The sequence below is a fragment of the Falco rusticolus genome, chromosome Z (genome assembly GCF_015220075.1).
Source record: "Falco rusticolus isolate bFalRus1 chromosome Z, bFalRus1.pri, whole genome shotgun sequence".
NCBI lineage: Eukaryota > Metazoa > Chordata > Aves > Falconiformes > Falconidae > Falco > Falco rusticolus.
In genome coordinates, this window is record NC_051210.1 from 59,589,415 (window position 1) to 59,614,737 (window position 25,323).

The window sequence follows — 25,323 nt, forward strand, 5'->3', positions numbered from 1 at the left end:
TATGGACAGATCTTCCTAGGCAGACTACCTTATGTGCCGAATTTGGATTCTATAGTTTCCTTGTTCTCCCAAACTGGCCTGAACTGAGATCATGTCTGAGAACCAGCAGATACAGGCTCAGGGAAATGATACTGCAAGGCAGAAAAGTGCACAGCCTAAGTCTTGGAAGTTGGCAAACATATTCTTCACTGCCTTACTAATTCAAGATATTCAAAATATCACTGCTTGGAGACTGCCCAGGGATAGCAAAAACTGAAAGTACTCCCTGCCTTAAAAGTTCTGGCACTTGACCCAATTCTTACAAAACAAATATAAAAAAATAGGGCATCAGTTACAACCTTACATTTCAGCTCACTAGTTGCAGAACTCTTGTGGCTCTCAAAAAGCTTTGGCTCTATGAAACATAATAATCCAACCTGTCAGCTGAATAACTGCTACTTCCAACAGGCCTGTTGGTAAGTTGACGCGGAAGGCTCAGACACAACTTATATGACCAATGTGATCAAGTTAGTACCACTTTATTAATAGACTCACAGCAATTTATACTCTACAGGTGCTATTAAGAGACCCACACCAATTTATACCCCCATCTGAAAATGCACACACTATGCACGCTTTGTTATGTAAAAGGTGACAGGTTAAAACTACTCGTTCACACGCTTCCACCTCCCTTATGACTGGTCCCGGTGTGGTGCCCACACGCTGCTCCCCCCTTGTGCAGGCATCCTGTATTATCTCATCTTTCTGTCCAATTCTCCTACCTCTCTGAATACACAGTTTCCTTGTCTCCCTTGGCCTTGCATATGTCCTTCACAACACCTGCAGCTTGTTACAGCTTCCCCCTGCTCAGACTGCTATTACAAACAAATTATTTGGTCTGGATTGCTGATAATATGCCCATTTTCTTCCAGCCACTCCACATTGGTAAGGCTAACTAGGCCCCTCACAGGTGAAGTTTTCATGATAGCAATGGGATCCTCATGTGCTGAAGTGCCCTGTCCTCAGCAGCAGCATGGCAGCAGTTCCCTACTCTCCAGACAGCTCAGGTTTTCTTCATAGACAGTCCCCAGTTGTTTTTCAGTTGCTGCAAACTTGTCTGGGAATCCCATACTGGTGAAGAAAGGTTGCAGTTTCATCACAAAGAAAGTATTTGCAAAAGTGAAATACCTTCTCTGGCAAGTCATTTAGCTACTAATTTCTAGCCATAGAAGATAAATCCAGGGTATTCCTTTAAAAATAATATTGAATTTAAAAATAATACTGAAATGCTTGAGAAGCTAATTTATCAAGGTATGACTTGAAGATTAAGACAGAAAGAATGACAATTCATACCAAATACCAGATATAACTGTTTATGAAGGCACTGTTGGTGATCAGCAGGTTGTCTATGGATTTTTGAACATTTAGCCTTGGACAAGAAAAATGTCCCTAAAACCAGTGGTACATCCTTTGGAAGGAGAAAAGATGTTTCTTTCGCTGTCTGAAATTTTTCGAATTGCCCAGGATATTAATAGTAGGCGATTGTCTTAAGCTCTTTTTTTTTAATATATCCTGCAATATCATGTCCTGACTATGATCAATTCCTCCTACTTAACTAGTTGGAGAAGTTTTGTTCCACAAGTTGCTAGGTGTAAGTGAGAGCCTGTCTTTTATCAGTGGTCAGTATGCTCCGTGTTTCTCTTAAAATAAATTAGAAATCCTCTGATATCGTTTTCTGTTGGTTTTGAGATGAGCTTTTGTATTCACACTTAGACCTGAGCGTTTTTCTCAATTTTACTCCCTTCTGAGATTTCTCAGACAGCAATAGCAATGAATTAAAATGAGTACTTGAACTAGAGAACAGTCAGGATAAGGAGGTGATTGGTGGCCGTTAACATGGCTTCCCTAAGGGAAAATCATGCCTGACAAATTTGGTGGCCCTCTGTGATGGGGTTACAGCACTGATGGGTGACAGAAGTGTTACAGATGTCATCTACCTGGACTTGTGCAAAGCTTTTGACACCGACCCGCACGACATCCTTGTTTCTAAACTGGAGAGACATGGATTTGAGAGGTGGAGCGCTTGGTGGGTAAGGAATTGGCTGGATGGTCGCACTCAAAGAGCTGCTGTCAGCAGCTCGATGTCCAAGTGGAGGCCGGTCACGAGTGGTATTCCTCAGTGGGAACAAGTGGGACCGGTGCTGTTGGGCCTCTTTGTCAACGATGTGGACAGCTGGATAGAATGCACCCTCAGCAAGACTGCTGAGGACACCAAGCTGAGTGGTGTGGTTGACATGCTGGAGGGAAGGGATGTCGTCCAGAGAGACCTTGACAAGCCTGAGAGGTGGGCCCCAGCCAACCTCATGAGGTTCAACAAGGCCAAGTGCAAGGTCCTGCATGTGGGTTGGGGCAGCCCCCAGGATCAATACAGGCTGGGTGGAGAATGGATCGAGAGCCGGCCTGAGGAGAAGGACTTGGGGGTGTTGGTGGATGAGAAGCTCAACGTGGCCTGACAATGTGAGCTTGCAGCCCACAAAGCCAGCCGAATCCTGGGCTGCACCAAAAGTAGCATGGCCAGCAGGTCAAGGGAGGTGATTCTCCTGTCTACTGTGCTCTGGTGAGACCCCACCTGGAGTGCTGCATTCAGCTCTGGAGCCCCCAAAACACGATGTACATGGGCTTGTTGAAGTGAGTCCAGAGGAGGGCCATGAAGATGACCAGAGGGCTGGAGCAGCTCTCGTATGAAGACAGGCCGGAGAGCTGGGGTTGTTCAGCCTGGAGAAGAGAAGGCTCTGGGAAGACCTTATAGCAACCTTTCAGTATCTGTGTATAAGAAAGATGTGGACGGACTTTTTAGTACGACCTGTAGTGACAGGACAAGTGGTAATGGTTTTAAACTAAAGGAAGGTAGATTTGGGTTAGATGCCAGGAAGAAATTCTTTACTGTGAGGGTGGTGAGACACTGGAACAGGCTGCCCAGAGCAGCTGTGGGTGCCCCGTCCCTGGAAGTGTGCAGGGCCAGGCTGGATGGGCCTTTGAGCAACCTGGTCTAGTGAAAGGTGTCCCTACCCATGGCAGGGGGCTGGAACCTGATGATCTTTAAGATCCTTCCCAACAGAAACTCTTCTATGATTCTGTGATTCTCAGACTAATTTTCAGCCAGCTCTCGAATGTTGTATTTACCAAACGTCTGCTTTAGATCATATCCACTTGCCCCTCTGCTATTTAAGAACAACCAGGCTAATACTTGCTTTGAAGAACTCAGCTTCTACAGTAATGTACCTGAAATACTAAGAATCTGATCTTTTGGCTTATGAGAAATTTTAATCCATGTTTAATTCTTTGAAGGCTGGATATACATAGATATATTGCTGCATCTTCATTGTTTTAAGTTTTCTTTCATGCATTATTAAAGCAAAATTTGGATTGCTGCTTACATTGATCTCCTGAAAATCTGTTTCTGAATTTTTAACAGAAGGAGACAATTTTCTCCACCAATGTATTATTTGCTTGCTTGCTTGGCCACTTCTACATGGGGTATAATCAAATCTTCCAGATTATTTCACAGGTGCTTTGATCTGGTGCCTGGAGTTACGGTAAGAGAAAAGAAAGCTGCTCTCAGAGATGTACAGCACACATCACCCTCAGCTTTAGAACACAGATACGGTCTTTCCTCTGGCTGCGGAGCCGTAATTTCCCCCTTTTTTCTAACAGCTCTGACTGGGTATTTGAGATGTAACCTTGACTCTCCTGCATATATGAAGTTGCTTTGGTGATGACCAGAGAATGCCTGGAGTGTCAGGAGCTCTCCTCAAGTATTTCAGCCTCTAAGGATAGCATGCTAATCAATACAGTAACTTTAGAAAAAAGCTGTGTCTCACTCTTTCTTCTCTGGCAAATGCAAATTAAAATGTCTTATTTCCCCAGTACTTCCTCTAATTTGCAGCAGGACAACAATATCACAGATGGCCAATGCATATTGTATATGGCTCTCGTTTTTAATGCAACTAGTTTGGGCTCATTATAGTAAGATATTTTTTTTTTTCATTTATACAACAGGAGAAATGGAATATCCCAAAGGGCACCAGGAAACTGGCCCTTGGCCTTGGAATCACAAGTGATTAGTCATTCCTTCCAGACGTGCTTATGAGAGTTGTCTATCCTGGCATACTGTAACCTATGTGCTCTGCAATACACTTCAAAACCTCAGAGAGCATTGCAAGCGCTACCAATTCTGAAGTAGGACTGGCCAACACGAGCATAAAAGCAGTGTCTCAGCGCAGTTAACTTCAGTTACAGAAGTACACAGTTGCCCAAGGCAGCTGTTTCAGAGTATGCCCTTTTTCTCCAGGTTTCATCACATATGCTTTTGCAGCCTAACTGCAAACTGCTGCTACACGGCACACCATTAGGCGTTCTTAATAGTGGATCTTAGAAGCATTTTAGTTCCATCCTCAGTCAGAATTAAGTCACACAACTAAAACAAGCTCTTGAATCACCACATCCTGTTCTGTAATTATGCAGAACACCACTTCACAGGAAAAGCAGTAACAACCCCCCACAGATATCATTTCCCTGTGAGAGGATCTGTTGCTTGGATGGCCCTCCATACTTAAAACCCTTCTGCCAGCATGGGGGCAGGGCCCTTGTAAAGCAGCAGGACCTGCAGGCCGCTGCAGCGCGGACCGCCGAGGCCGGCGTGCCCCACGGGGCTGACTGGGAGCTAACGACAAGGCAAGAGCTGCGGCGGGCAAAGCCAGCGCTGCCTGAGAAGCTGCCCTCTGAGGAGCAGAGCCCCTCACTCCCCAGCGCGTCGCCGGGCGCTACGGTGCAGTCACGGCACTACTGACAGGTGCCAGATTGCAGCCGGGCCGCCCCGCCCCGCCCCCTCCCGCGCAACCGCCCCGGCCCCACCCCCTAACGGCCGCGGCGCGGCTCGTGCCCTTCCCCAGCATGCAGCGCGGGCCGCGTCGCACGTCCGAGGGAAGGGGCGGGGCACCACCTTCCCCCGCCCGCCACTGGGGCGCGAGGAGGGAGGGCAGGAGACGGCGAGCTTGAGGCTCCGCCCCTCCTCCTCCGCCGGAGGAGACCCAGCGGCAGCCAATGGGGAAGGGGCTCCTCGGGGCGGGGGCGGGGTTTCGGGAGGCCGCGGGGCGGGGCGGGCGCTGAGTTGCCGCAGCGCCACCGCCGCTTGTAAACAGATCGTGCCCCACGTGACGGGCGCCAAGTACCTGTGCGGGGGCACCGGGCATTGTCTGCCGCGGCGGCGCGGCGGTGACCGCCGGCGAGGCTCCTCGGCAGCGGGCTCCGAGCAGAGAGGCGGCGACTTCTCTCCGTCTTCCCTCGCCGCTCCGGTGGGGATCCGGCGCGTCTTTCCCCCCCCGCCCGCAGCGCCTGCCCCGTCCCCCCGCCGCTAAGATGGCTGATGGTGGGCAGTGAGGCGGCGCGCGGGGCTGTGGGGAGCCGTTGCCGGCCGGCGCGCAGCGGGGCAGGCGGGAGCGGTGGACGGGAGCGGGGAGGGTGGGGGGTGTGTGGGAAGCCGCGCAGCGCCATGTCCGCCTTTGCCCTGGAGGAAACGCTGGAGGCCGACTGGGTGGCTGTCAGGCCTCACGCCTTCCAGGAGCGGGAGAAGCACAAGTTCGTCTTCATCGTGGCCTGGAACGAGATCGAGGGCAAGTTCGCCATCACCTGCCACAACCGCACGGCGCAGCGCCAGCGCAGCGGCTCCCGCGAGCTCTGCCGCGGCGGCCCCGAGGCCAGAGCCGCCCCCAAGGCCGGCAGCCCCGCGGCGCGCAGGGACGCGGGCCTGCCCAGGGGCTTCTCCCAGCCCCGCGCCGAGGCGGCGCCGCGGGGCGCCGAGCGGGGCGCGGTGGCCGAGGCGCTGCCGAAGGGCTCGGTGCGCGCCAAGAGCAGCCCGGCCCGGAGGCCGCGGCGGGGCCCGGAGGCGGCAGGTGCCGCCGAGGAGATAGAAGTGCTGGAGCTGGGGAAGGAGGAGGCGGCCGCCGCGCTGTCGCTGCCGCCTTCGCTGCTGCAGGCGGCCGTTCCGGCGGCTCCCGACGCGGAGCCCGCGGGGGAGGAGTGCAGCTGGGCCGGCCTCTTCTCCTTCCAAGACTTGCGGGCTGTGCACCAGCAGCTGTGCTCGGTGAACTCGGAGCTGGAGCCCTACCTGCCTGCCTTCCCCGAGGAGCCTTCGGGCATGTGGACGGTGCTGTTCGGGGCCCCGGAGCTATCCGAGCAGGAGATGGACGCGCTCTGCTACAAACTCCAAGTTTACTTGGTCCACAGCTTGGATACCTGCGGCTGGAAGATACTTTCGCAAGTGCTCTTCACCGAGACTGACGACCCCGAAGAGTATTACGAGAGCCTGAGCGAGCTGCGACAGAAGGGGTACGAGGAGGTGCTGCAGCGAGCCCGCAGGCGGATCCAGGAGGTGAGGCTACCGCATGGTCCGGATACCTCCACCTTACTGTTGCCTTTTCTTTACCCCACGATACTTTCTTTACTTGTTCTTTCTAGTTGCTCCCCTGCTCCCCTCTACCTTTGCAGAATTGATCAAATCATGGGCCAAAAAAACCCCAAACAACCCCAGGAAAACTGTCTAGTTAAAAAAAAAACCAAAAACAAACCAACAGAAAGGCTTTGAGAAATTTAGTAAGAAAATGAGGCTTAATCTTTCCAAGGTCTCTAGGGCTAGGATTTAGGAAGGTGCAAATTTTCCTCGTCATCCTAGTGCGGCTCAGTACTTCATTCTGTGTGGTCAAATTTAGATGGTTGTGAAAAAGCATCTGGTGAATCTGGCAAGATCTCACTCCCAGATTTTTGTTCTTGTGTTGCCTTGCATCAACATGTGTTGGAGTCTGAATTTTTCTCTTTAATTAGAGCAGCAACGTGTGGTGGTTATTTTGACCTTAGGCACTTGGGGCCAAAGAAATTCGAGGTTCCTACAGGCTTTGGATGCTGAATCAGGTATTTCAAGTAAGATGATGTTTTCTGGTGGAATTGGAGTAATTACAACTTTTGTTCAGCTGGCAAGTTCTGGAAGTTGGGATTTTAAAAAGCAAGCTGTCCGGTCCTAGCGAGTATTTACAGCATTGCTGTTGGTAGTGTCTGGCAAGAGTTGGGTGTTTCAGGGTGTGCCATTTCTTGTTCTTGTATGATGTGCTATTTAGACTAAAGTAGCTGAGGAGGTTCTGCTAACTAACTTCTAGCATCAGTGTGTGAGAATTTTTTCACTTCTTTGTGGACTGAGGTATGAGTGCCCACATTTCCCCAATGTAAAAGGACTATTTTACACTTGTTATTGTGTCTCAGTGGCTTTGATCCAGATTGTACCAGGATCTAGGTAGGTATGACTGTGTCTGAGTCAGGTTACAGAATTTCTGATTTTTGCAAACACAATCTAAATTGTGTTGAATGTATATAGGTCAAATCTGGCTGTTTCAGCTGCCTGCTTACATCACACCAATGTTGCATGTTCAAAAATGTGTGGTGGTGAACGTTTTTTCCTTGGATGGACTGTGAGCATATCTGCTTGCTGTCTGTTCTGATGGTGTAGTTTTGAGTCTTTGTAGGGTGCAGGCAGAGCTTTTCCTTAGTGACTGGAGTTCAGAGAGTGTGAGAAAATTGTCTTATTAGTGATGAAATCATAAGAACATCCAAGTGTTGCATTGTCAGGTGAAAGTTTATTCCCAAACTATTGTGATAGGGTATATCATTGTCCTTTTTTTTTTTCCATGGCTATTTAAAGGGCTGAATTAATCCTTGCTGATTTTGGTACAACTAGTAATTAGACTTAATAATTGTCTTCTGCAGTAGTTTTAGTCCACAGAATATGAAAGCATATTGTCTTCTGCTTTTTTGTTTGACTGCATGAATGCTTGGGAGCATCTGTTTAGATTGACTTTGCCGGGCAGGACAAGAGAAATGCCTGTTAAACATGTGGAGTTTGGGAACTGGATACCTAACTCAAAGCATGTGGTGTTTTTGAGTAAACACTAATTTGGAATTGCTGAGCAAGAACTATTTGTTTCTTGGAGAATCTTGGCTTCTATTTTGTTTCTGTTACCAAGATGCAGTGCAAGCTTTATTGATCAGGATCTCTAAACTACAGCATTTTATTCTCGGTTAATGTTCAGAACTTGGTGCAGATGAATGGCAGAGCCTTTTGTTTGTATTTGACTATAGCACAATCTTCCTTTCCCATGGTAACCAATCCAGTAGTGTACCTGAAGTCAGTACAGCTGTACTTCTGTCACTGTCAGTTGTGTAAATTGATCCTTCTTTAGTAGAGGTAGTTCATGTTTAAGAAAAGAAAACAGTAGAATGACCTACCTGCTCTTTCCCTCTTGATACTCGGAATTCTCTTTTCCTTACCTGTCAGTGGTTTACTTGGTCCGCAGGAAATGTCTTTCTTTTAGGCAAATACTGATATTATTTGTCATTGTAATTCTAAGTGAATGAAGCAATGGATGATGGTTACTGCTTAGTATTTCTGAAGTAAGGTTTTTCGTACTTTAAAGAAAACCTACTGAATCCATGTTGCATCTCTCATTTTAATTACTTTGAAGTTTGCCTGTTAGCTGATTTTGCCTCTTTGCCAATTGCAGGAGGGTTGGAATCCTGCAATTTTAAATGCTCTTACCTATTAAAAGAACTTCTGGGGAAGCGGGGAGGTGATTGAGCTGCATTGGTAACCAAAATGCTGTCTGGGAGCATAACGAATGTGGAGGGTCTTCCTTAATACAAAATTGTGCAAAATCCCAAGTTTAGAACTCCAAGACATTGCCTTAACATCTTAAAATATGCCTCTGCAGTTTATGACTATTTCATATGTCTTGTTTCAAGGACAAATTCTTCTGTGCAGTTAGAATATTACTTGAGAAATACTTACAGTTTCTGTTGATTATATTCTTTGGGTTGCGGAAGCGAAGTGAGCAAAAAACCCTCTCGTGTTCGTTGTTTCAGCATTGCCTACTTGGCCATCTGTTGCTTTCCATAAGTTACATGCAAGCCAGATTGTTTTCACAGCAGTTAATAATTTTTGATTTTTGTAATAGTCTTTTTTTAAAAATCTGTCTCAATTGTAAACCTTTAATAAGCCAGAAGAATGTTTCAAATAGAAACAGATCTAAGATAGGAGAAAAAATAGTTGTAGAGGAACTTTGTGACCTGGAATTAATTTCTTCTGAATAATTTGCAGTTTTGAAATAGCATTTTTTCAAATAAAACTATTAATTCTGGAATAGTTTAGGAATTTAGTTTATGTTGAAGTATAAACTTGTATCTAAAGGAAAAAATACTCTTATACCTCGTTTTCAAAAACAATAAACACTTGTTTGGAGTCCTTGCTCATTAAGTTTATGCCTGTTAAAAAAATTCCTTGGATGCTCAACTCGAGGTCTAAGACCCCAAATGGAGACCTGATACAGAATCAGTTAATGACTGGATAAAAAGATGTTATTATTTCAACAGAAAGGATGACACTGAATCCTTATTTGGGATTCCAGCTTCTTGGCCAGTATTTCCAATATTTTTAAACTTTGCATCTAGAAGGCAGAAAAAGTTTGCCTCTGTACTCTTGCTCCTGCTAAGTTTCCTGTCTATGTTCCTCCTATAACATGGGAGAAATTTTTCTAGGTTGAGTGTATGTGCTTGTAAATTTTTGTGAGTATACTAATATCAAAGATGGTGTCGTATCTCTTTGTCACTGCTGTGTTGGCAAAAGGTTTAAATGCTGTGGTTTAACCCCAGCCAGTAATTAAGTACCATGCAGCAGCTTGTTCACTGCCCCCTCACCCAGGGGAATGGGGAGAAGAATTGGAAAGGAATGTAGAACTTGAGGGTAGAGATAAGAACAATTTAATAACTGAAATAAACCCAGAAGAACAACAACAGTAACAGTTATAATGAAAAGGAGGGAGAAAGGGACTTGAATTAAATCCAGAGGGAAGGGAGGAAAGAAAACAAGTGATGCACAATACAATTGCTAGCTACCCGCTGACCAATGCCCAGCCAGTCCCTGAGCAATGACTGGCCAGCCCTGCCCGGGTTATACACTGAGCATGATGCCCCATGTTATGGAACATCCCTTTGGCTAGTTCAGGTCAGCTGTCCTGGCTGTGTCCGCTCCCGGTGACTGATGCCCCTCCAGCTTTCTTGCTGGCAAGGCCCGAGAAACTGTAAGTCCTATGACTTGGTGTAAATATTACCTAGCAACAACTGAAAACATCAGTATGTTATCAGCATTGTTCACTAAGAAGAAAATTAACTATATCCCAGCTGAAACCAGGACATGCAATAAAAAGTGGTGTTAGTATGAGCTGTGATTAAAGAGTTTGGCGGCTTAGTCATGCCAACAAACATATTCCATTGCATGCTTAGCCTTTTACTTGCTCTTGCATAGTGAGGTGTGAGTTTGGGAAGCCTGTCTTTACATTACATGCCTACTTCAACATCTTTGAATTAATGGCACCTGTGAATCTCCCTGTTTCTTACAGCTCTTGATTGCCATGGCAGTCTGAAATTCGGTGGATGATAGCCTATAGGGTCTTGGAAGCCAGCTATGAAACTAGCCAGACTTGCATTTGCTTTCTTGTTGCTCTGTAAAATCTTTTGAAGTGTCTTGAAGACCGTTTTGCATCTGTGTTCTGTGTATGTTCTTTTGAATTGCTTTAATACAAAGGTTCAGAAACACTTCTTAATGCATGATGAAATTCTGAGAGTATCTCATTTTCTGTGCCTAACTGAAGAGTGCCTTGAGAGTGAGGGTCTACAGCTATCCTTCCCCTATAGAGTAGAATATTTTACTAAGCACAAGAATAGCTCTGAAAACTTTTGGCTTGTGTTGTTTGGCTTATTTTTTTTCTTTTGGTTCAAAGGGCTAGAAAGACTAAGGAAAAATAAAAAAAAATCTGTTTTGTTACAGTAAAAACTGGTATGAGAAGAAAATGTAGGGTTTTTTTGGTAGAAAGCTGTATGGTCGCTTTATCTTCTTAAATCAATATAGATACAACTTTTAAAATTAGTTTTGCATAACTTTAGTAAGCATTTTTTTTTTGTTTTGAATGAAATAGGATTGTCAAATCACATAGATTGGTAAGCAATTGGTTCAGTTATAAATAATGGAATTTCACATTTGTTGCTTTCCAAGGGTGTTGTCACATATTTCTTTTCTTCAAAAAAGCTACATAATATCCATAGGTTATTCTTTTTTTGTTGTTGTTGAATCTGTTCTAGTATCTTAGTGAAAAATAATAGTAAGGATCATCTCAGTAACTAGGAGAATTTTATTTCCTTGCTTTTGGCCATATGCCTTCAGTTCTAAAATAGATGTATATATGGTAAGTAGTTCGGCACTGTACCAAAAATGAAAGTTTTGCAAAGGTAAGGTGACCTGTTGCTGTTCAGTGATCTGCTGCTAGGCACAATGGAATTTAAAGAGATTCAACATCAAACTTAAAAATAACATATAAGTAAATAATATGAAACGGTACAAAAAAGTATTCCAGTAACATAAAAAAAATGCTAGCAGTAGTGTTTCCATCAAAACCGATATAACACCTTTCTGGGCAAGAAGCATAGAAAGCTGAATTCTGTATATTAACTGCAATAGCTAGATTTAGAAGGTGCATAAGGTGTCTTTAGGAGAGAACACTAGGTCAGATTTGAGTTTGAGAGCAAAGAGGATTAAAATAAGATACAATGTGGATTTTTTTTCCTATTGACATGAATAGAGCAGAATTAAGACTAATGCTGAGCATTTTGGAAATCCAAGCTATTTTTGTTCAAATGCTTCTTTTTACATACTCATTATTTGTAATGTTAATGCTTGTTTCCAGTAAAACTATTTTGATTCACCTCTAAATACTTTGTAAGTAGGCTATTTAAGTACTGAACCAGTACTATAAGTTCATGTTAGCCAAGATATAATACTTCAGCAGCTGTAGGGCATGCTCCGTAAAACAGGCAAGTAGGCCTCCAAGTTCTTGGGAAGATACCTGTATGATATTAGTACTCTGGCTAGTAATTCTGTTACTGTGCAACCAAAGATACTTTCTCAGTCTTTATCCTTGTCAGCCATCATCTTTTTATTTATTGTATTTGTAGCTGGAGTTATTAGCAATTATTTCAGGTTGTTACAAACCAGTCTTAAATTAATACATATTTTAAAGTCTCATTATTTTAGGCATTGGAAGTTGACACCTGACTAATTCTGCAAGCATCAAACCCAATAGTAAGGACCATATGAATCGTTTTCAGATAAACAGAATCAAATGTGGAATAGTACCCTCCCCATCCCCTTTTCTGCAAATAATAAAAATCTAAGTCACATGGGTATTTTTTTCCAGTGTTTCAGTGAGTTTCTGAATTGTGTCTGTATTGGTAATTCCATGTTACAAGTTAAACACTTATTGATAACATGTCATAGTACTGGAAGATTTAAAAGTAGTATAGAGGGCTGCATCATTTGAGATTCTTGGACCCTTATAGCAGCAGGATAATATGCAACAACTTAATCATATGGTGGGCTCACAGTTGCTGGAAGTCCAAGATGTGATTACATACCATTTTAAAATAACATGCTTTAAAATGGCTTCTAGGAATCCAGTATTTAAAGGATATTAGACTGCATTACCACTTTGTTCTTTCTTTAGTCTATGTATTAAAACTTTCTAAGTCCTAAGCAAAATAAAATTAGAAAGGATAAAAGATAAAGTATTTCCAATTAAAAGATAAATAGTTAAGTGTTTAATTTTTTTTCGACTGACCTTCCCTTTTACTTCTGTTTTATAGGTAGTAGCAAATGGTTTATAGACTTGTGATTGTAGGGTTTTTGTCATCCTTTCTGTGTTTTCTCTTTTTCCAGTCCTAGTATGATACTTGTTTCAGACTTGAAGTAATTTTTTGCTTTTTTTCCCCCTTTCTACAGTGCACTTGTGGCATATATATGTAGATAGACAATGCATTGCTTTATTAATGCCTTGTTAATTTGACAAGAGCTAGCTGAAGGTGATGAATACTGTGGCTAAATCTGAAAACAGTTGAATGTAATTAGGTATTCCTTCACAGAACTTAAGTTCTACATGAAAAGCAAGAGTGTGTTCCATAGAATGCAGCAGTACTGTTCAGTATACTCTTAGTAAGATTAGACTTAATTTTTAGAAACTGAAAACAGCAGCTTGCTGGTCTTACTACTCATTTCCTTGTCCAAATACCTGGGAGAAGAAAAGAAAAAAAGGAAATGAAATGCAATATATGCTCTGTTTAACTGCCTGAACTGGGATTGGGGAATTATTTATGTCTGTAGTTGGGGGAGTATTCTGCTGATTATTTTATTTGGTATTCCTGTTCAAAATTTGAATTGTTTTGTTTCCCTAGATGTAGAGGTAGACTTTCCTCTATTTTTCATTTAAAGTTGTTATGGTTAATACACAGCTGCAGCATTTTCATACGACAGAATATTTTGAAGAGATGTGAACAAGCTATGTAATAAACGCTCTGTAACACATTGGCCTCCTTGGGATTCAGAGCTCACTTGATTTCTTAATTTTTAGATAAGGCATTGAGTTGTCATTTCTTCATGTTTACCTTTGTCGTCTTGCACATTTTTGCCAGCATTATTTTCTTTCTCTTCGACTGGATATCCTACCTTCAAGTCAGTGTCTTTTAAAACTGCTTTCTTAATCCAGTAACTTTTTTTTCCTCTCCATTTCTGTCTGAGATAGTATTACCCAGGCAGGTTTTGAATTTGAAAGCAGATTCAGTCTAGTAATTCCATCTTTTTACATTTTTTGCTATAATATGACAAGCACTGCTTACAGATGGTCAGGGAGGTTTTAAGTTCCTTATATACAAAAGTATTGCTACTGCAGAGATTTAAAAAAATGGCGGCACCTACATTTTCTTCCTCTTTGAGAAGGTGCTTTTAACATTCCTTTTTTAATATCGATAGAAATACTGTTGCAGTCCACCATGATTTTGCTGCTACTGAAGACAACTTCAGTGCTGTTACTGAAGAGACTCAGCCTGACTAAAGATACACCTGCAAAACTTCTGTCTTTTCAAGAAATGAAAACTTGAAAACTTAAGGAATATGGTAGAGAGAAGGAAGATAGGGTAGGAAGAGAGGTCATGTGTATTGACTAACTCGTTGATGTTATGTATCTATATCAGAGCCATTGCTCAAGACTGCTCCCTGCTAAATAGGCTGTAGAATAAGGTGGGACTGTGGAATGTTAAGCCTGTTGCTGTAGCAGTTCAGAGTATCTTCTTAATGGTCTCAGTGTTCTTCCTCCTTTATTTTCTCCTGATAATGAACTGTTAACATTTGGTGATACTACAATATTACTCAGGGTGATTAATACTATGCAATATGTATGAGTAACATCACCATAACCATTCAGAACAAAGATCTTGGATAGTTCACTGAAAGTCCCTGCTTTAAGTATAGAGCTGCTTAATAGCAAACATGCAGGAATGTCTTAAGAATGATGAAGAGTTGTTGTGCCCTTACAGGAAGTAGTAGTATGACCTCATCAGAAATCTGGTGGTGTGGTGATAGTTGCTAGAATATGGGTTAGTCTTTAAGAACTGTTGAAACCCTTGCATAACTTGTAACAGGATTATAAAAGTAAAGTAAGTAGCCCAAATTTGTTGGGCAGGAGCTTGGATAATCTCACATATCTTCCAGTCACAAACTGTATAAATGAGAGAAATATGGTTTTGTTTTAATTAGTTTGTTGTTGAAACTTGCCCAGTTTCCATTTTCTGAAGAATTTGGGCCTGAAATGTAAACCACACCATTGCTAGCTTGTCTGAAAATTTCATGAAGAATTTTAACACACAGTAGTAATGTTAACTTGAAATACCTTCACAAATGTCTCCTTGCTTACTAGGTCTTGCTTGTCAGCTGTGTCCATTATTATTGGTAGCCTCTTATTTGAGGCTCATCTATGCAGGCTGGATTTTACTTCTGGATTAACTCTTCTAGTTGAGGGCAGAAAGGTGTTTTGATGTGAAGACAGCTTCCCTGGCAAGCTAAGTTTTGAACAATGTCATCTGGAGCTGTTCAGAGTAAATGCAAATAGAACGGTGGTGGTATATCTGCCTATGACTGCACTCACCAGTTGCGACCATTTTGGCAGATGTTGTTTTCAGTTAAAACGCCTTTACTGGTAAGATCTCATCTCTGGGTTCCCTTTCTATCTATTCTTCTCTGTTTGTGGTATTTATATATTAAAAGTTATCAAATGTATGGATATTTTTTTTTATTACATATGGGGCAAACAGACATTATCCATCCAGACAAATCTGGACACTTACGACTTTTGTCAACAAGTTGCTCCTTGTTGGAAAAGTGTTATAAAATGCTTCCAGTCATGCACCAACCTTTTTTTTTAAGTAAATACCTCAGCTTTCTTAAATGCATAAAATAAAAATTTCCATTATCTACTATTATAGTACTTCTCAAAATATGTTTGTAGGCAATGTTTGTATGGCCTTCTTTTGGAAAAAATGCTATGATATTGGTGTGAGGGAACTGGAGGAGGTTTTTTTTTTCCTTTTGGAAAACGCTGTTTAAATAATCAATTAGTATTTGTGATGACTTGCTGGCAATTTATGTGGGTCATCGAAAATTAGTAGCTCAACTTCTCATATAACAGCATTGCATCATGACTTGTTTTGAGCTACTTTAGGGAGAGAGTATTATAAAAGAGTTTTCAATAACTTAGAATCATATATTTTTATTTTAGAAGGAGCCTCTCTGGGTTTTCTAGTTGAACCCCATGCATAAAATAGAACTAAATTTGATTAGGGCTTTTTTAAAAAAAATACCAAATAACGAAACAAACCCAATCTTTAAATAAGACTGTGTGCTTTATTTTTGTTTTAAAGAAATAAAAAAAACCAAACAAATGTATTCCATTGTGAAATTTTTCATGGAGAAAACATGTAGATCAGTTAGAAGTTTCTGAAAGTTTGTAATTTTCTACAAATAGCACTGTGGCTTCAGAACCCAAGTTTTTCAGCCTTCAGTAATGTAATAACTGTTTTTAAAATTTTGACATTAGTGATTATACTGTACCAATTTGTCACTTAAGAATATTATGATTTAGCAAAAAATCCATATGTGGGGGGAGTTTAAAAAAATCTCAGGCTACCTGCAATTTTGGAGCTGCTGTGAAGAGTTGAATTTATAGTGAAATAGCATGTATACGCTGTTTCATTACACATGGATTTTGTTTCCTCATAACGTTTAAACTGTGTATCTTTTCCCCTTTGTTTCTCCATGAAAACAGAAACAAAACTAACCCAAACAGGTAACACTACAGAATAGATGTCTGTGTTTGCCTGATACTAATATAAATTGCTTTTGTCTGAAATGTTGTGCTGTTGTGAAAGTGATTTAATAGCTTGTTGTGGTATTTGCTGTTAGAGGAAAGTGCACACGATACAGACATTTCAGCGGTTTCTTGATACCATGTTTAGCTTTTTGGTAGTAATAGTGAGCTTTAAATGTGTTCTTTCTTTTGGGCTTTTTTTGATGTTTTATTCAGCTTCGAAATTAGAACCCCCACATTATTTTAGCTTAGAAATGTTAAAAATTGCATTTAGTTATGCAAAATGCTGTTTCCTTCTTAGCCCTGCCTTTCCATGAGATGCACGTTTTAGGAAGTGCTCTGGAGGTTGATGGTGTTGAGCTTAACCAGCCTTGAGAAATCAGGCAGGGGGCCATGAGTTACCAGTAAGGTATTGTCCAGGATTTGAAGGCAGTTAATCAGCCACATTGTTGAAGGGAGCTTAAGAACTGGATCGTCAGCTTCCTAGTGCTGAAAGAGGGGGAATCCTATTGCTTTCTGTCCTCTCCTCGTTCTGTGGAGTGGCTGGAAGAAAATGGGCATATTATCAGCAATCCAGACCAAATAATTTGTTTGTAATAGCAGTCTGAGCAGGGGGAAGCTGTAACAAGCTGCAGGTATTGTGAAGGACATATGCAAGGCCAAGGGAGACAAGGAAACTGTATTCAGAGAGGTAGGAGAGTTGGACAGAAAGATGAGATAATACAGGATGCCTGCACAAGGGGGGAGCAGCGTGTGGGCACCACACCGGGACCAGTCATAAGGGAGGTGGAAGCGTGTGAACGAGTAGTTTTAACCTGTCACCTTTTACATAACAAAGCGTGCATAGTGTGTGTATTTTCAGATGGGGGTATAAATTGGTGTGGGTCTCTTAATAGCACCTGTAGAGTATAAATTGCTGTGAGTCTATTAATAAAGTGGTACTAACTTGATCACATTGGTCATATAAGTTGTGTCTGAGCCTTACGTGCCAACATCGTTCTCCCCTCTTCAGCGTTGTGTTCCTTCCTGTTGTGCTTCTCTGTCCTTGTGGTGTGCTGATTCAACTCTGTAAACCTCATTAAATTAATCCAAGAGAAACTGCAGAAACAGCTTTCTGCCAGATGCTCAGTTAGTTTGTTGAGGGGTCTGAGAAATACCAAAGCTAGTGCCGTGGAGGAAGAGGGCACCTGAGAGCAGAAGGAGCAATGAACTGGGGTGAAGTTGAAAGGAGAAGGAAGAGGGGGTGGGAAGTGGGTTCTGCTTTCAATAGGAGCAAGCCATTAGCTCAGCTTTGAAAAGTAAATTAATCTGTACTAGTGCCTTGATTCTAGTATTGCCACAATACTTTACCCACTTTCATTTAATTTTAAGTTTGACATTAGATTTCTTAGACATTTGAGATTATCTGCTACTATGCCAAATGAATTGTAAAACTGGTAAGAGTACCAATTCAGTGCTGCTGATACGATTCCCATGAGCTGACTTCAGAATGAAATTGAGTATAAGTCTTACATATCTCTTCCTCCCATCAAATCTTAGCCTTTTGTGCTCATAGAAGAGCATTCTCTCTTTAGCAGTGTGGGTATTTGGCTAGGCCTGGGTCCTGACACTGCAAACCTCACACAAAGAAGGGGTTTAAGAGTAGCATTGCCATACCTGCTGAGTGAATGTATTCATTGTATGCAAATATAGTTTTAAACAGCTGTCAGTTTTGAATATCTTGAATATATTTTCCTGATTAATAGCATAGTTGAGAAGCACAGAAGAAATGAGTCTGTGGGCCAAAAGTTAATGTATTTTATGGCACAGCATGAACACTTATGCAATGTATGTTCCTAGCTGCTGGCTTTGGGATTTTTTTGATCAGACTCCTGCAGAAAGAAATTACTTAAAACTCATTAGGACATGTGTAAAATAAGCTGTTTGCCAAGCCTTCAGGGTGAGGTGTTGCCTAGAAGTCTTTTTGTTCAGTGTTACTTTGTTCCAACTGATCAGTGATTCATTAGTGACTTTATCTTTTAGTTATTTTGCTCCTTTCCAAAGGGAAGTAGTCTGAGTGCTGTAATAACTTTGAAGTACAGTAAACAGATCTGTTTTATTCATTGAACTACTTTACAGTGTAAATATTTATTTCTGTGTTACTAACATCGGGCAGAAAGCCTAATTTACCTGTACAGTGAGCACTCCTATGCAATTAGTCCTTGTTTGCTGTGATTTCTGTAGCTTACTTGTGGCTATGCTATTATAAGTAATATACTAAATTCAAACAAATATCTGGTTTTCATAGGCACTCACTTGGCATGATGGTGTAATTCAGGAGTGGCACAGCCACATCACACATTAAGGGAAGGCAATCAGACAAGTACCATCGTAAAATAAAAGCAACTTTACCGTAATGTTACACATTTGTCTTGCTTACAGAAGGGGAGATACATAGGTTTTAATTGTTGACATCTCTATCATGCATTTTCAGAAGAGATCTGGTGTGCCAACTGTTGTCAGAGTTGGCAGCTTTAAGCCTGAGTCTTGTGATACTCCGACAAGTTACAGATGTACATACAGTTCTGCTGAGGCTTCTATTTAGAATTTTGGTGGGAGGAGAGAAGTTGCATTGCTTAGTAATGATGCATGCATGGAAATCATGTTTTGGCTCACTTGGCTACATTAAAATACTACTTCAGGTTTTCTTACGCAGTTCAGTTCTTTTGCTTTTCTGTGGACTTATATTACAGATAGTGTATTGAAATAAGGTGCATTTTGGTAGGCAGTATAAATAAACTTGACAAAAGTAGTTACTGTTCTATGAGCTGTTAACCTAAGTATAAACAAAGGTAACTGATATGAATGAAAAGAGGCCAGGAAATATGCAGTTTGCTGTTCTTAGCCTTCCGGCGTGCTGTCTTGTGGTGGGAATGACCTTGGCCACCAGGTACCCACCAGGCTGCTCTCTCACTTACTCTCCTCAGCTGGATGTAGTGAGAAAACACAAAGAAAGGCTCATGGGCTGAGATGAGGACACAGAGAGAGAACTTACCAATTCCTGTCACAGGCAAAACAGACTCAATTTGGGGAAATTAAATTAATTTATTGCCAATCAAAGCAGAGTAGGATAATGAGAAATAAGAACATATCTTCCCCCTGCCCCTCCCTTCTTACCAGACTCAACTGTACTTCCAATTTCTCTATCTCCTTCTGCTGAGTGGTGCATGGAGATGAGGAATGGGGTTTTGGTCAGCTTATCATGCATTGTCTCTGCGGCTTCTTCCTCATGCTCTTTTTCTGCTTCAGCATGGAGTCCCACCCAAGGTAAGCAGACCTCCACAAACTTCTCCAATGTGGGTCCTTTCCATGGGATGAAGTCCATCAGGAATGGTCTGCTCCAGTGTGAGTCCCCCACAGGACCACAGATCCTGCCAGGAGCCGCTTCTGCATGGGCTTTCTAAGGGGTGACAGCTTCCTTCTGGGCACATACATGTACTCCAGTGTGGAGTCCTCCACAGGCTGCAGGTGGATGGGTATCTGCTCTACCATGGACCTCCATGGGCTGCAGGGGCACAGCCTGCCTCACCATGGTCTTCATCACGAGCTGCAGGGGAATCTCTGCTCCAATGTCTAGAGCACATCCTGCCCCTCCTGCTTCACTGACTGGCCTTGTTGTTTGTGAAGTTGTTTCTTTTGCATATTTTCACTCCTCTTCCCTGCTGCTATCACCCACTACAATAATGTGGATGGGGTTTTTTTATACTGCAAATGTAAGGATTGTTGATGGCAATGCAGTCATGCAAACAGAAAGCTAAACGACCTGGTAAGGCTTGATGTTTTAACCACAACAGGTGACATTTACATACAGAACCATGTGAGTAAGGGAGAGAAAAGCAGTTTGCCTATAGTACAGATTTCATGTAGTTGAGACTCCTGCTCATGTGTTCTCCTCAGGACATGTGGAAGTGTGTTTGCTTTTAGCAAGATTTTTTTTTTTTGTTGTTTAAAGATAGCTTAAAAAGAGAGAGAACAGAAACAATTAAGCCTGTTCTGATACAAGAAATTGCAGTCTAAGTTCAGTTGCTAAAACTTTGCATGCGAATTTTACGTACTCCGAAGCTATTCCTCTTTGGAACTCATTCTCTGCAGCTCATTGCAGACTATTGCAAGTGTATCAGCAGGAGGTTTTGTTATTTTATTCTTAGGACTGCTATTTGGTGGAAAGGATGTAGTATCTAAAAACTACTCTGTAGTTCTCTCTGATCCCTAGTTTTACCTGTGCTATTAAATAACCTGCTTAAATTGAAAAGCTTTAGAATTCTTTCTGGAAATGGCAAGTAATACTATCAAGCTTCTGAGAATCTTTCATAGGCAAATAGGGTATTTCGTAATTACTATTATTCTAAAATATGAAGAAGCTTAGAAAGACTGAAAAATACCCATTTTTACCTAAAACAGGCTACAAAGATATGTGTCATATTGCAATGTTTCTATAACATATGCAAAATATAATAGGAATAACAGGGAAAGTTTTGGGAGTAATAGCAAAGGAAATGTAAGACTGCAATGATTAAATCAAGCTTTGGATTACACTCCCAGCTGAGGTCAACCTGGACATAATTACACTGTCTGCTATAATGCTTTTAAAGCTTTATGGAAAAAATATTTTTTGAAAAAATGAAGGCAGAAATAATCTTTGTAATGTAGTTCAAATATGTGCACTGATAAGTTAAAAAAAGTTTCCTGCTGCTTAGAGTTTGTCTGCATAATAGTTGCCTAAAATATATGGATTCATTTAGTTGTGAACAATGTAACATCTGTGAAACATGATTCTTAAAATAAACGTAGTATTCAATGGGTATAGCACTAGTCAGGCCTGTACAGGATGTTACTCTACCCTCCTCCAACCACTTCTTTAAATAATATAATTAAAAAATTATGGAAGTCAAAACTTCATACTGAGACTGTTGAAGTGAATGAACAACAACACTGAATGTCTGTGCTGAGAATGTCTCATGGTTTTTTTCAAGGTGTTTGGTGCTAACACCTTGAAAACTGCATGGTTTTAAGGTACCAGGTTGGTTTGGGCATTTGGCCAGCTTAACCAATGTCGCCATCTTACTAAAAGGTGGTAACTGAATTTTCATGTGTCTAATAGTGTATTGTCTAGGTGCTGCCTGTGTGAAAATTGGAACATACACAGTTAAACTACCTGTGAGTCTGTAGAGGGCCTGGTTTGCTTTATGACATTATTAATTCAGTGGGTTCTGTGCTAGGCCCAGTGTTACTGTTACCTGGTAGTCTGAATGCTGTCTGGATGGCAGCCAGTTACAAAAGTGCTTCAGCTGACTTTGATCCAGAACAAAAACTTTTATCAGATTGCTTCGTAGAGCAAAGTGGCACAGGTCCTCTGTGCAGCCAGCTTAGCACCACCTGTGCCCTGCATCAGTGCCCCTTTAGGATTGGTGGTAATAAAGCAGCCTGGACTCTTCATCAGGGTTACAAGGCTCTATCTGTAAGCAGAATCAAAGCTGTCACTCTTCTGTTCATACCACAAAATATTGGTGGAGACATGGTAGTAGTTAATCACACCAGTTCCGAAAAGTAAGAGAAAGTAGTCTGACCCTTCTGTATTCCTTTAAACCATGTATATGGAACCATAGAATCACATAGGTTGGAAAAGGCCCTTAACATTGTTGAGTCCAACTGTTAACCTAACATTAAGTCCACCACTAAACCATGTCCCTAAGTGCCACGTCTTTTAAATGCCTCCAGGGATGGTGACTCAACCACTTCCCCAGGGCAGCCTGTTCCAATGCTTCAGCACCCTTTCAGTGAATAATTTTTTCCTAATATCCAGTCTGAACCTCCCCGGTGTAACTTGAGGCTGTTTCCTCTTGTCCTGGTGCTTGTTATCTTGGAGAAGAGACAGACACCCACCTCGCTACAGCCTCCTTTCAGGCAGTTACAGAAAGTGGTAAGGTCTCCCCTGAGCCTCCTTTTCCCCAGACCTGTTGGAGCAAGTCCAGAGGAGGTCCACAAAGATGACCAGAGGGCTGGAGCACCTCTCCTGTGAAGAGAGTTGGCTGAGAAAGTTGGGGGTGCTCAACCTGCTGAAGAGAAGACGGAGATCTTATAGCACCCTTCCAGTAGCTAAAGGGCACTTTACAGGACAGATGGAAAGGGATTTTTTTACAAGGACGTGTAGTGATAGTACAAGGGGGAATGGCTTTAAACTAAAAGAGGATAGATTTAGAGTAGATACTGGGAAGAAATCCTTTATTGGGAGGGTAGTGAGACACCGGATGGAACAGTTGCCCAGAGCAGCTGTGGATGCTCCTTCCCTGGAAGTGTTTAAGGCCAGGCTGGATGGGGCTTTGAGCAACCTGGTCTAGTGAAAGATGTCGCTGCCCGTGGGAGGGGGGTTGGAACTAGATGATCTTTAGAGAGCCCTTCCAACCCAAACCATTCTATGATGCTAAATAACTCCAGTTCCCTCAGCTACTCCTCGTGAGACTTAGGGTCTTGATCTCTAGACCAGTTCACCAGCTTTGTTGCCCTTTGGTCATGCTCCAGAACTTCAGTGTCTTCTCCTAGTGAGGGGCTGAAAACTGAATGCAGTTATTTGCAGTGTGGCCTCACCAGAGGAGAGTATAGGGGGACAGTCACTTCTCTAGTCCTGCTGGCCCCGCTGTTTCTGTAGAAGCCAGGATGCTCTTGGCCCTCTTGACCACCTGTACACATAGTGTAAGTATAATTTTGAACATGTACCATAATTTATCAGTGGTGTTTTTTAAACTGGATTTTTTCATGTGTCTTCAGTTTCTTCTTTGTCACGTAACTTAACCCAGTTGGAATTTGAGGCAGCAATTTTACAGTGTTGGTCTGAGAGGACAAAATAATTTCAATGCACTTTTGAGTGGGTTTGCAACCTTTGTAGAAAAGGTTAACATTCAGCTGTTTTTCACCAAAATGTTGTCTCAATGAGCCTATAGAAGAACATGTTAATAGATGGATAGGTGTAATGAGGCTGTATGTAACCAGTGCTCACAGGTTGGTAACCTTCCAACCTGTTTTGAAGAATGTCCTTATTCAGGAGCTCTTTGGTTTGAAACAAATAGTGTGATACTCTTTGGTTTCCAAAGCGGTTCTCAGTTCTGCTGTCTTTTCTGGGGACTGTAGTTTAAATGAAATTTCATCACTCTTTTGATTCAGAAAGGTCTTCATTAGGCATAGGAAATGGGTCCTATGTGCATCATTGCCTTAGGAAGGAAGAATCATTGCTAACCTTTGGTTTATAATTTAAGAATGTATATATTCTGTATGGATAAGTTGCCCTCACTTTTATCTTTTACTTGGGGGTTTTATTGAAGCAGGTGAGGATTAGGTTTAGGATTGGGATAACCCCAGCAGTAGACCAAATGAAATGACACAGACAAGACCTTGAAACAATGCCTGCTTGCTTGGCTTCTGTATGCGCAGGATTGTATTGATAATTCATTGCTTTATCCATACCATTTCCAGTGATGGACGTAACTTTCACTGGACAGCCAACTAATTACAAGCAGATACTTGCTTTTAGTGTTCTTAAGATGTCTTTGTACTATACTGATGGTCATATAATTGAAGTGGCCCTTCATTTCACAGAATGGTTTGGAGTTGAAAGGGACCTCAGGAGATCATCTAGTTCAACCCCCCTGCTAGAGCAGGTTGTACATACCGGATTGTATCCATAGGGACTTCGGACTCAAACCCAAGAGCATCTGGGATGGCTTCTGTCCCTGTAATTGAAGGTTGAATTACGTGTGTGTTTAGCCCTGAAAGTTCATGGAATGTCAGTATTACAGACTGCAGGCCAGAAACCACTACCCAGTAGTCTTGGTGAGAAGTCAAATGCCACAAAATATTACATGCTGCTGGAAAAGAGCAAGAAGGGTGTAGCAAATCACCTTGCAATAGGAACAATTTCCTGGGTGAAACTTTTTAGATCATATAATAAATAGCCTCATTCTGCTGAGGAATGTCTTATCTGTTCTGCACCATCTCGCCCAGATCTTTAATCTCTGCTGAGCCTTGCTGAGAGAGGGCTGTCCTGGCTTGTCAGCTGACCATTATTTTAATGGTGAACATGAATATAAAGCTACTGCGTGCCTCTCTGCGTTCTGCTCTGCATCCTCTTTGTAACCTTGGTCAGTCTTTAGTGCTTCAAAGGAAGCCCAGGTGGGGCTTTTCAGAAGCAAACTTTACATAGGAAAAAAGAAGTTTTCTTACCTGGTCAGGTAACTGAGACACAGCATAGCAATGTAAGCGTAGTGGAGCAAACTGGGTAGACAGTATGGTAATATCAAGACTTCTTTTGTCTGTACTGGGATATCAGTGAATCAGAGACACCAAAGATCTGTTGAGACCAAAGCTTCAATTTCTAATCTGCAATTCCCTCTAATTTGTCTTCCAGGTGTACTACTTGATGTAGTTCAGTACGCTGAGAATATTTCATGTAGTCTTGGCATCCAACTTGAATGAACAGATGGAAGATACAATGTGCTTATTCCATAGTGTTTCTAATCTTTTAGTTTAAATAAACTTGGACTGTGGATATATGCTTTTGAGATGATAATATAAAGGACAAGAGACTTTGACTTTGAAAATTACATAAGAGAGGAATTAATTTCAGATAATCTTGTCTTTGTAAATGCATCAAATACTCCACTGTCTGTCTGAGATTAGTTTTTGTTTAACAGTTTAATATTTTTTTTTAGGAATATAAAAGATTTCCAGCAGCATGTGAGGTCTACCCAGGCAAATGCCCAAAATAGATGGAAAACAAGCATAGAAATTGAAAACATACATTGTAGCAAATTTGTACAAACAGATGTCTTTCTGGCTTCGTAAGAGCTAAAGGAAGGAATGGACAGACTTTGCTGTTGTGTTCTTACATAATTTAAAACATAAATTATTTTAAGTATTTTTTAAAGCTTATAATACTTGGATAATTTCCTTTTAAAAAATATCTAATGGAAAC

General features: G+C 41.9%; 1 protein-coding gene across 1 annotated transcript in view; it reads left to right on the top strand.

Annotated features, from left to right (window-relative positions):
- The first annotated feature begins 5,172 nt into the window (after positions 1-5,172).
- JMY (junction mediating and regulatory protein, p53 cofactor) overlaps positions 5,173-25,323 on the top strand; it is a 73,087-nt gene continuing 52,936 nt past the window's right edge. Inside the window, exon 1 of the mRNA XM_037373471.1 lies at positions 5,173-6,409. Within this exon, the coding sequence (XP_037229368.1) occupies positions 5,405-6,409 (1,005 nt within the window). The 5' untranslated portion in view covers positions 5,173-5,404. The remainder of the gene's footprint in view (positions 6,410-25,323) is intronic.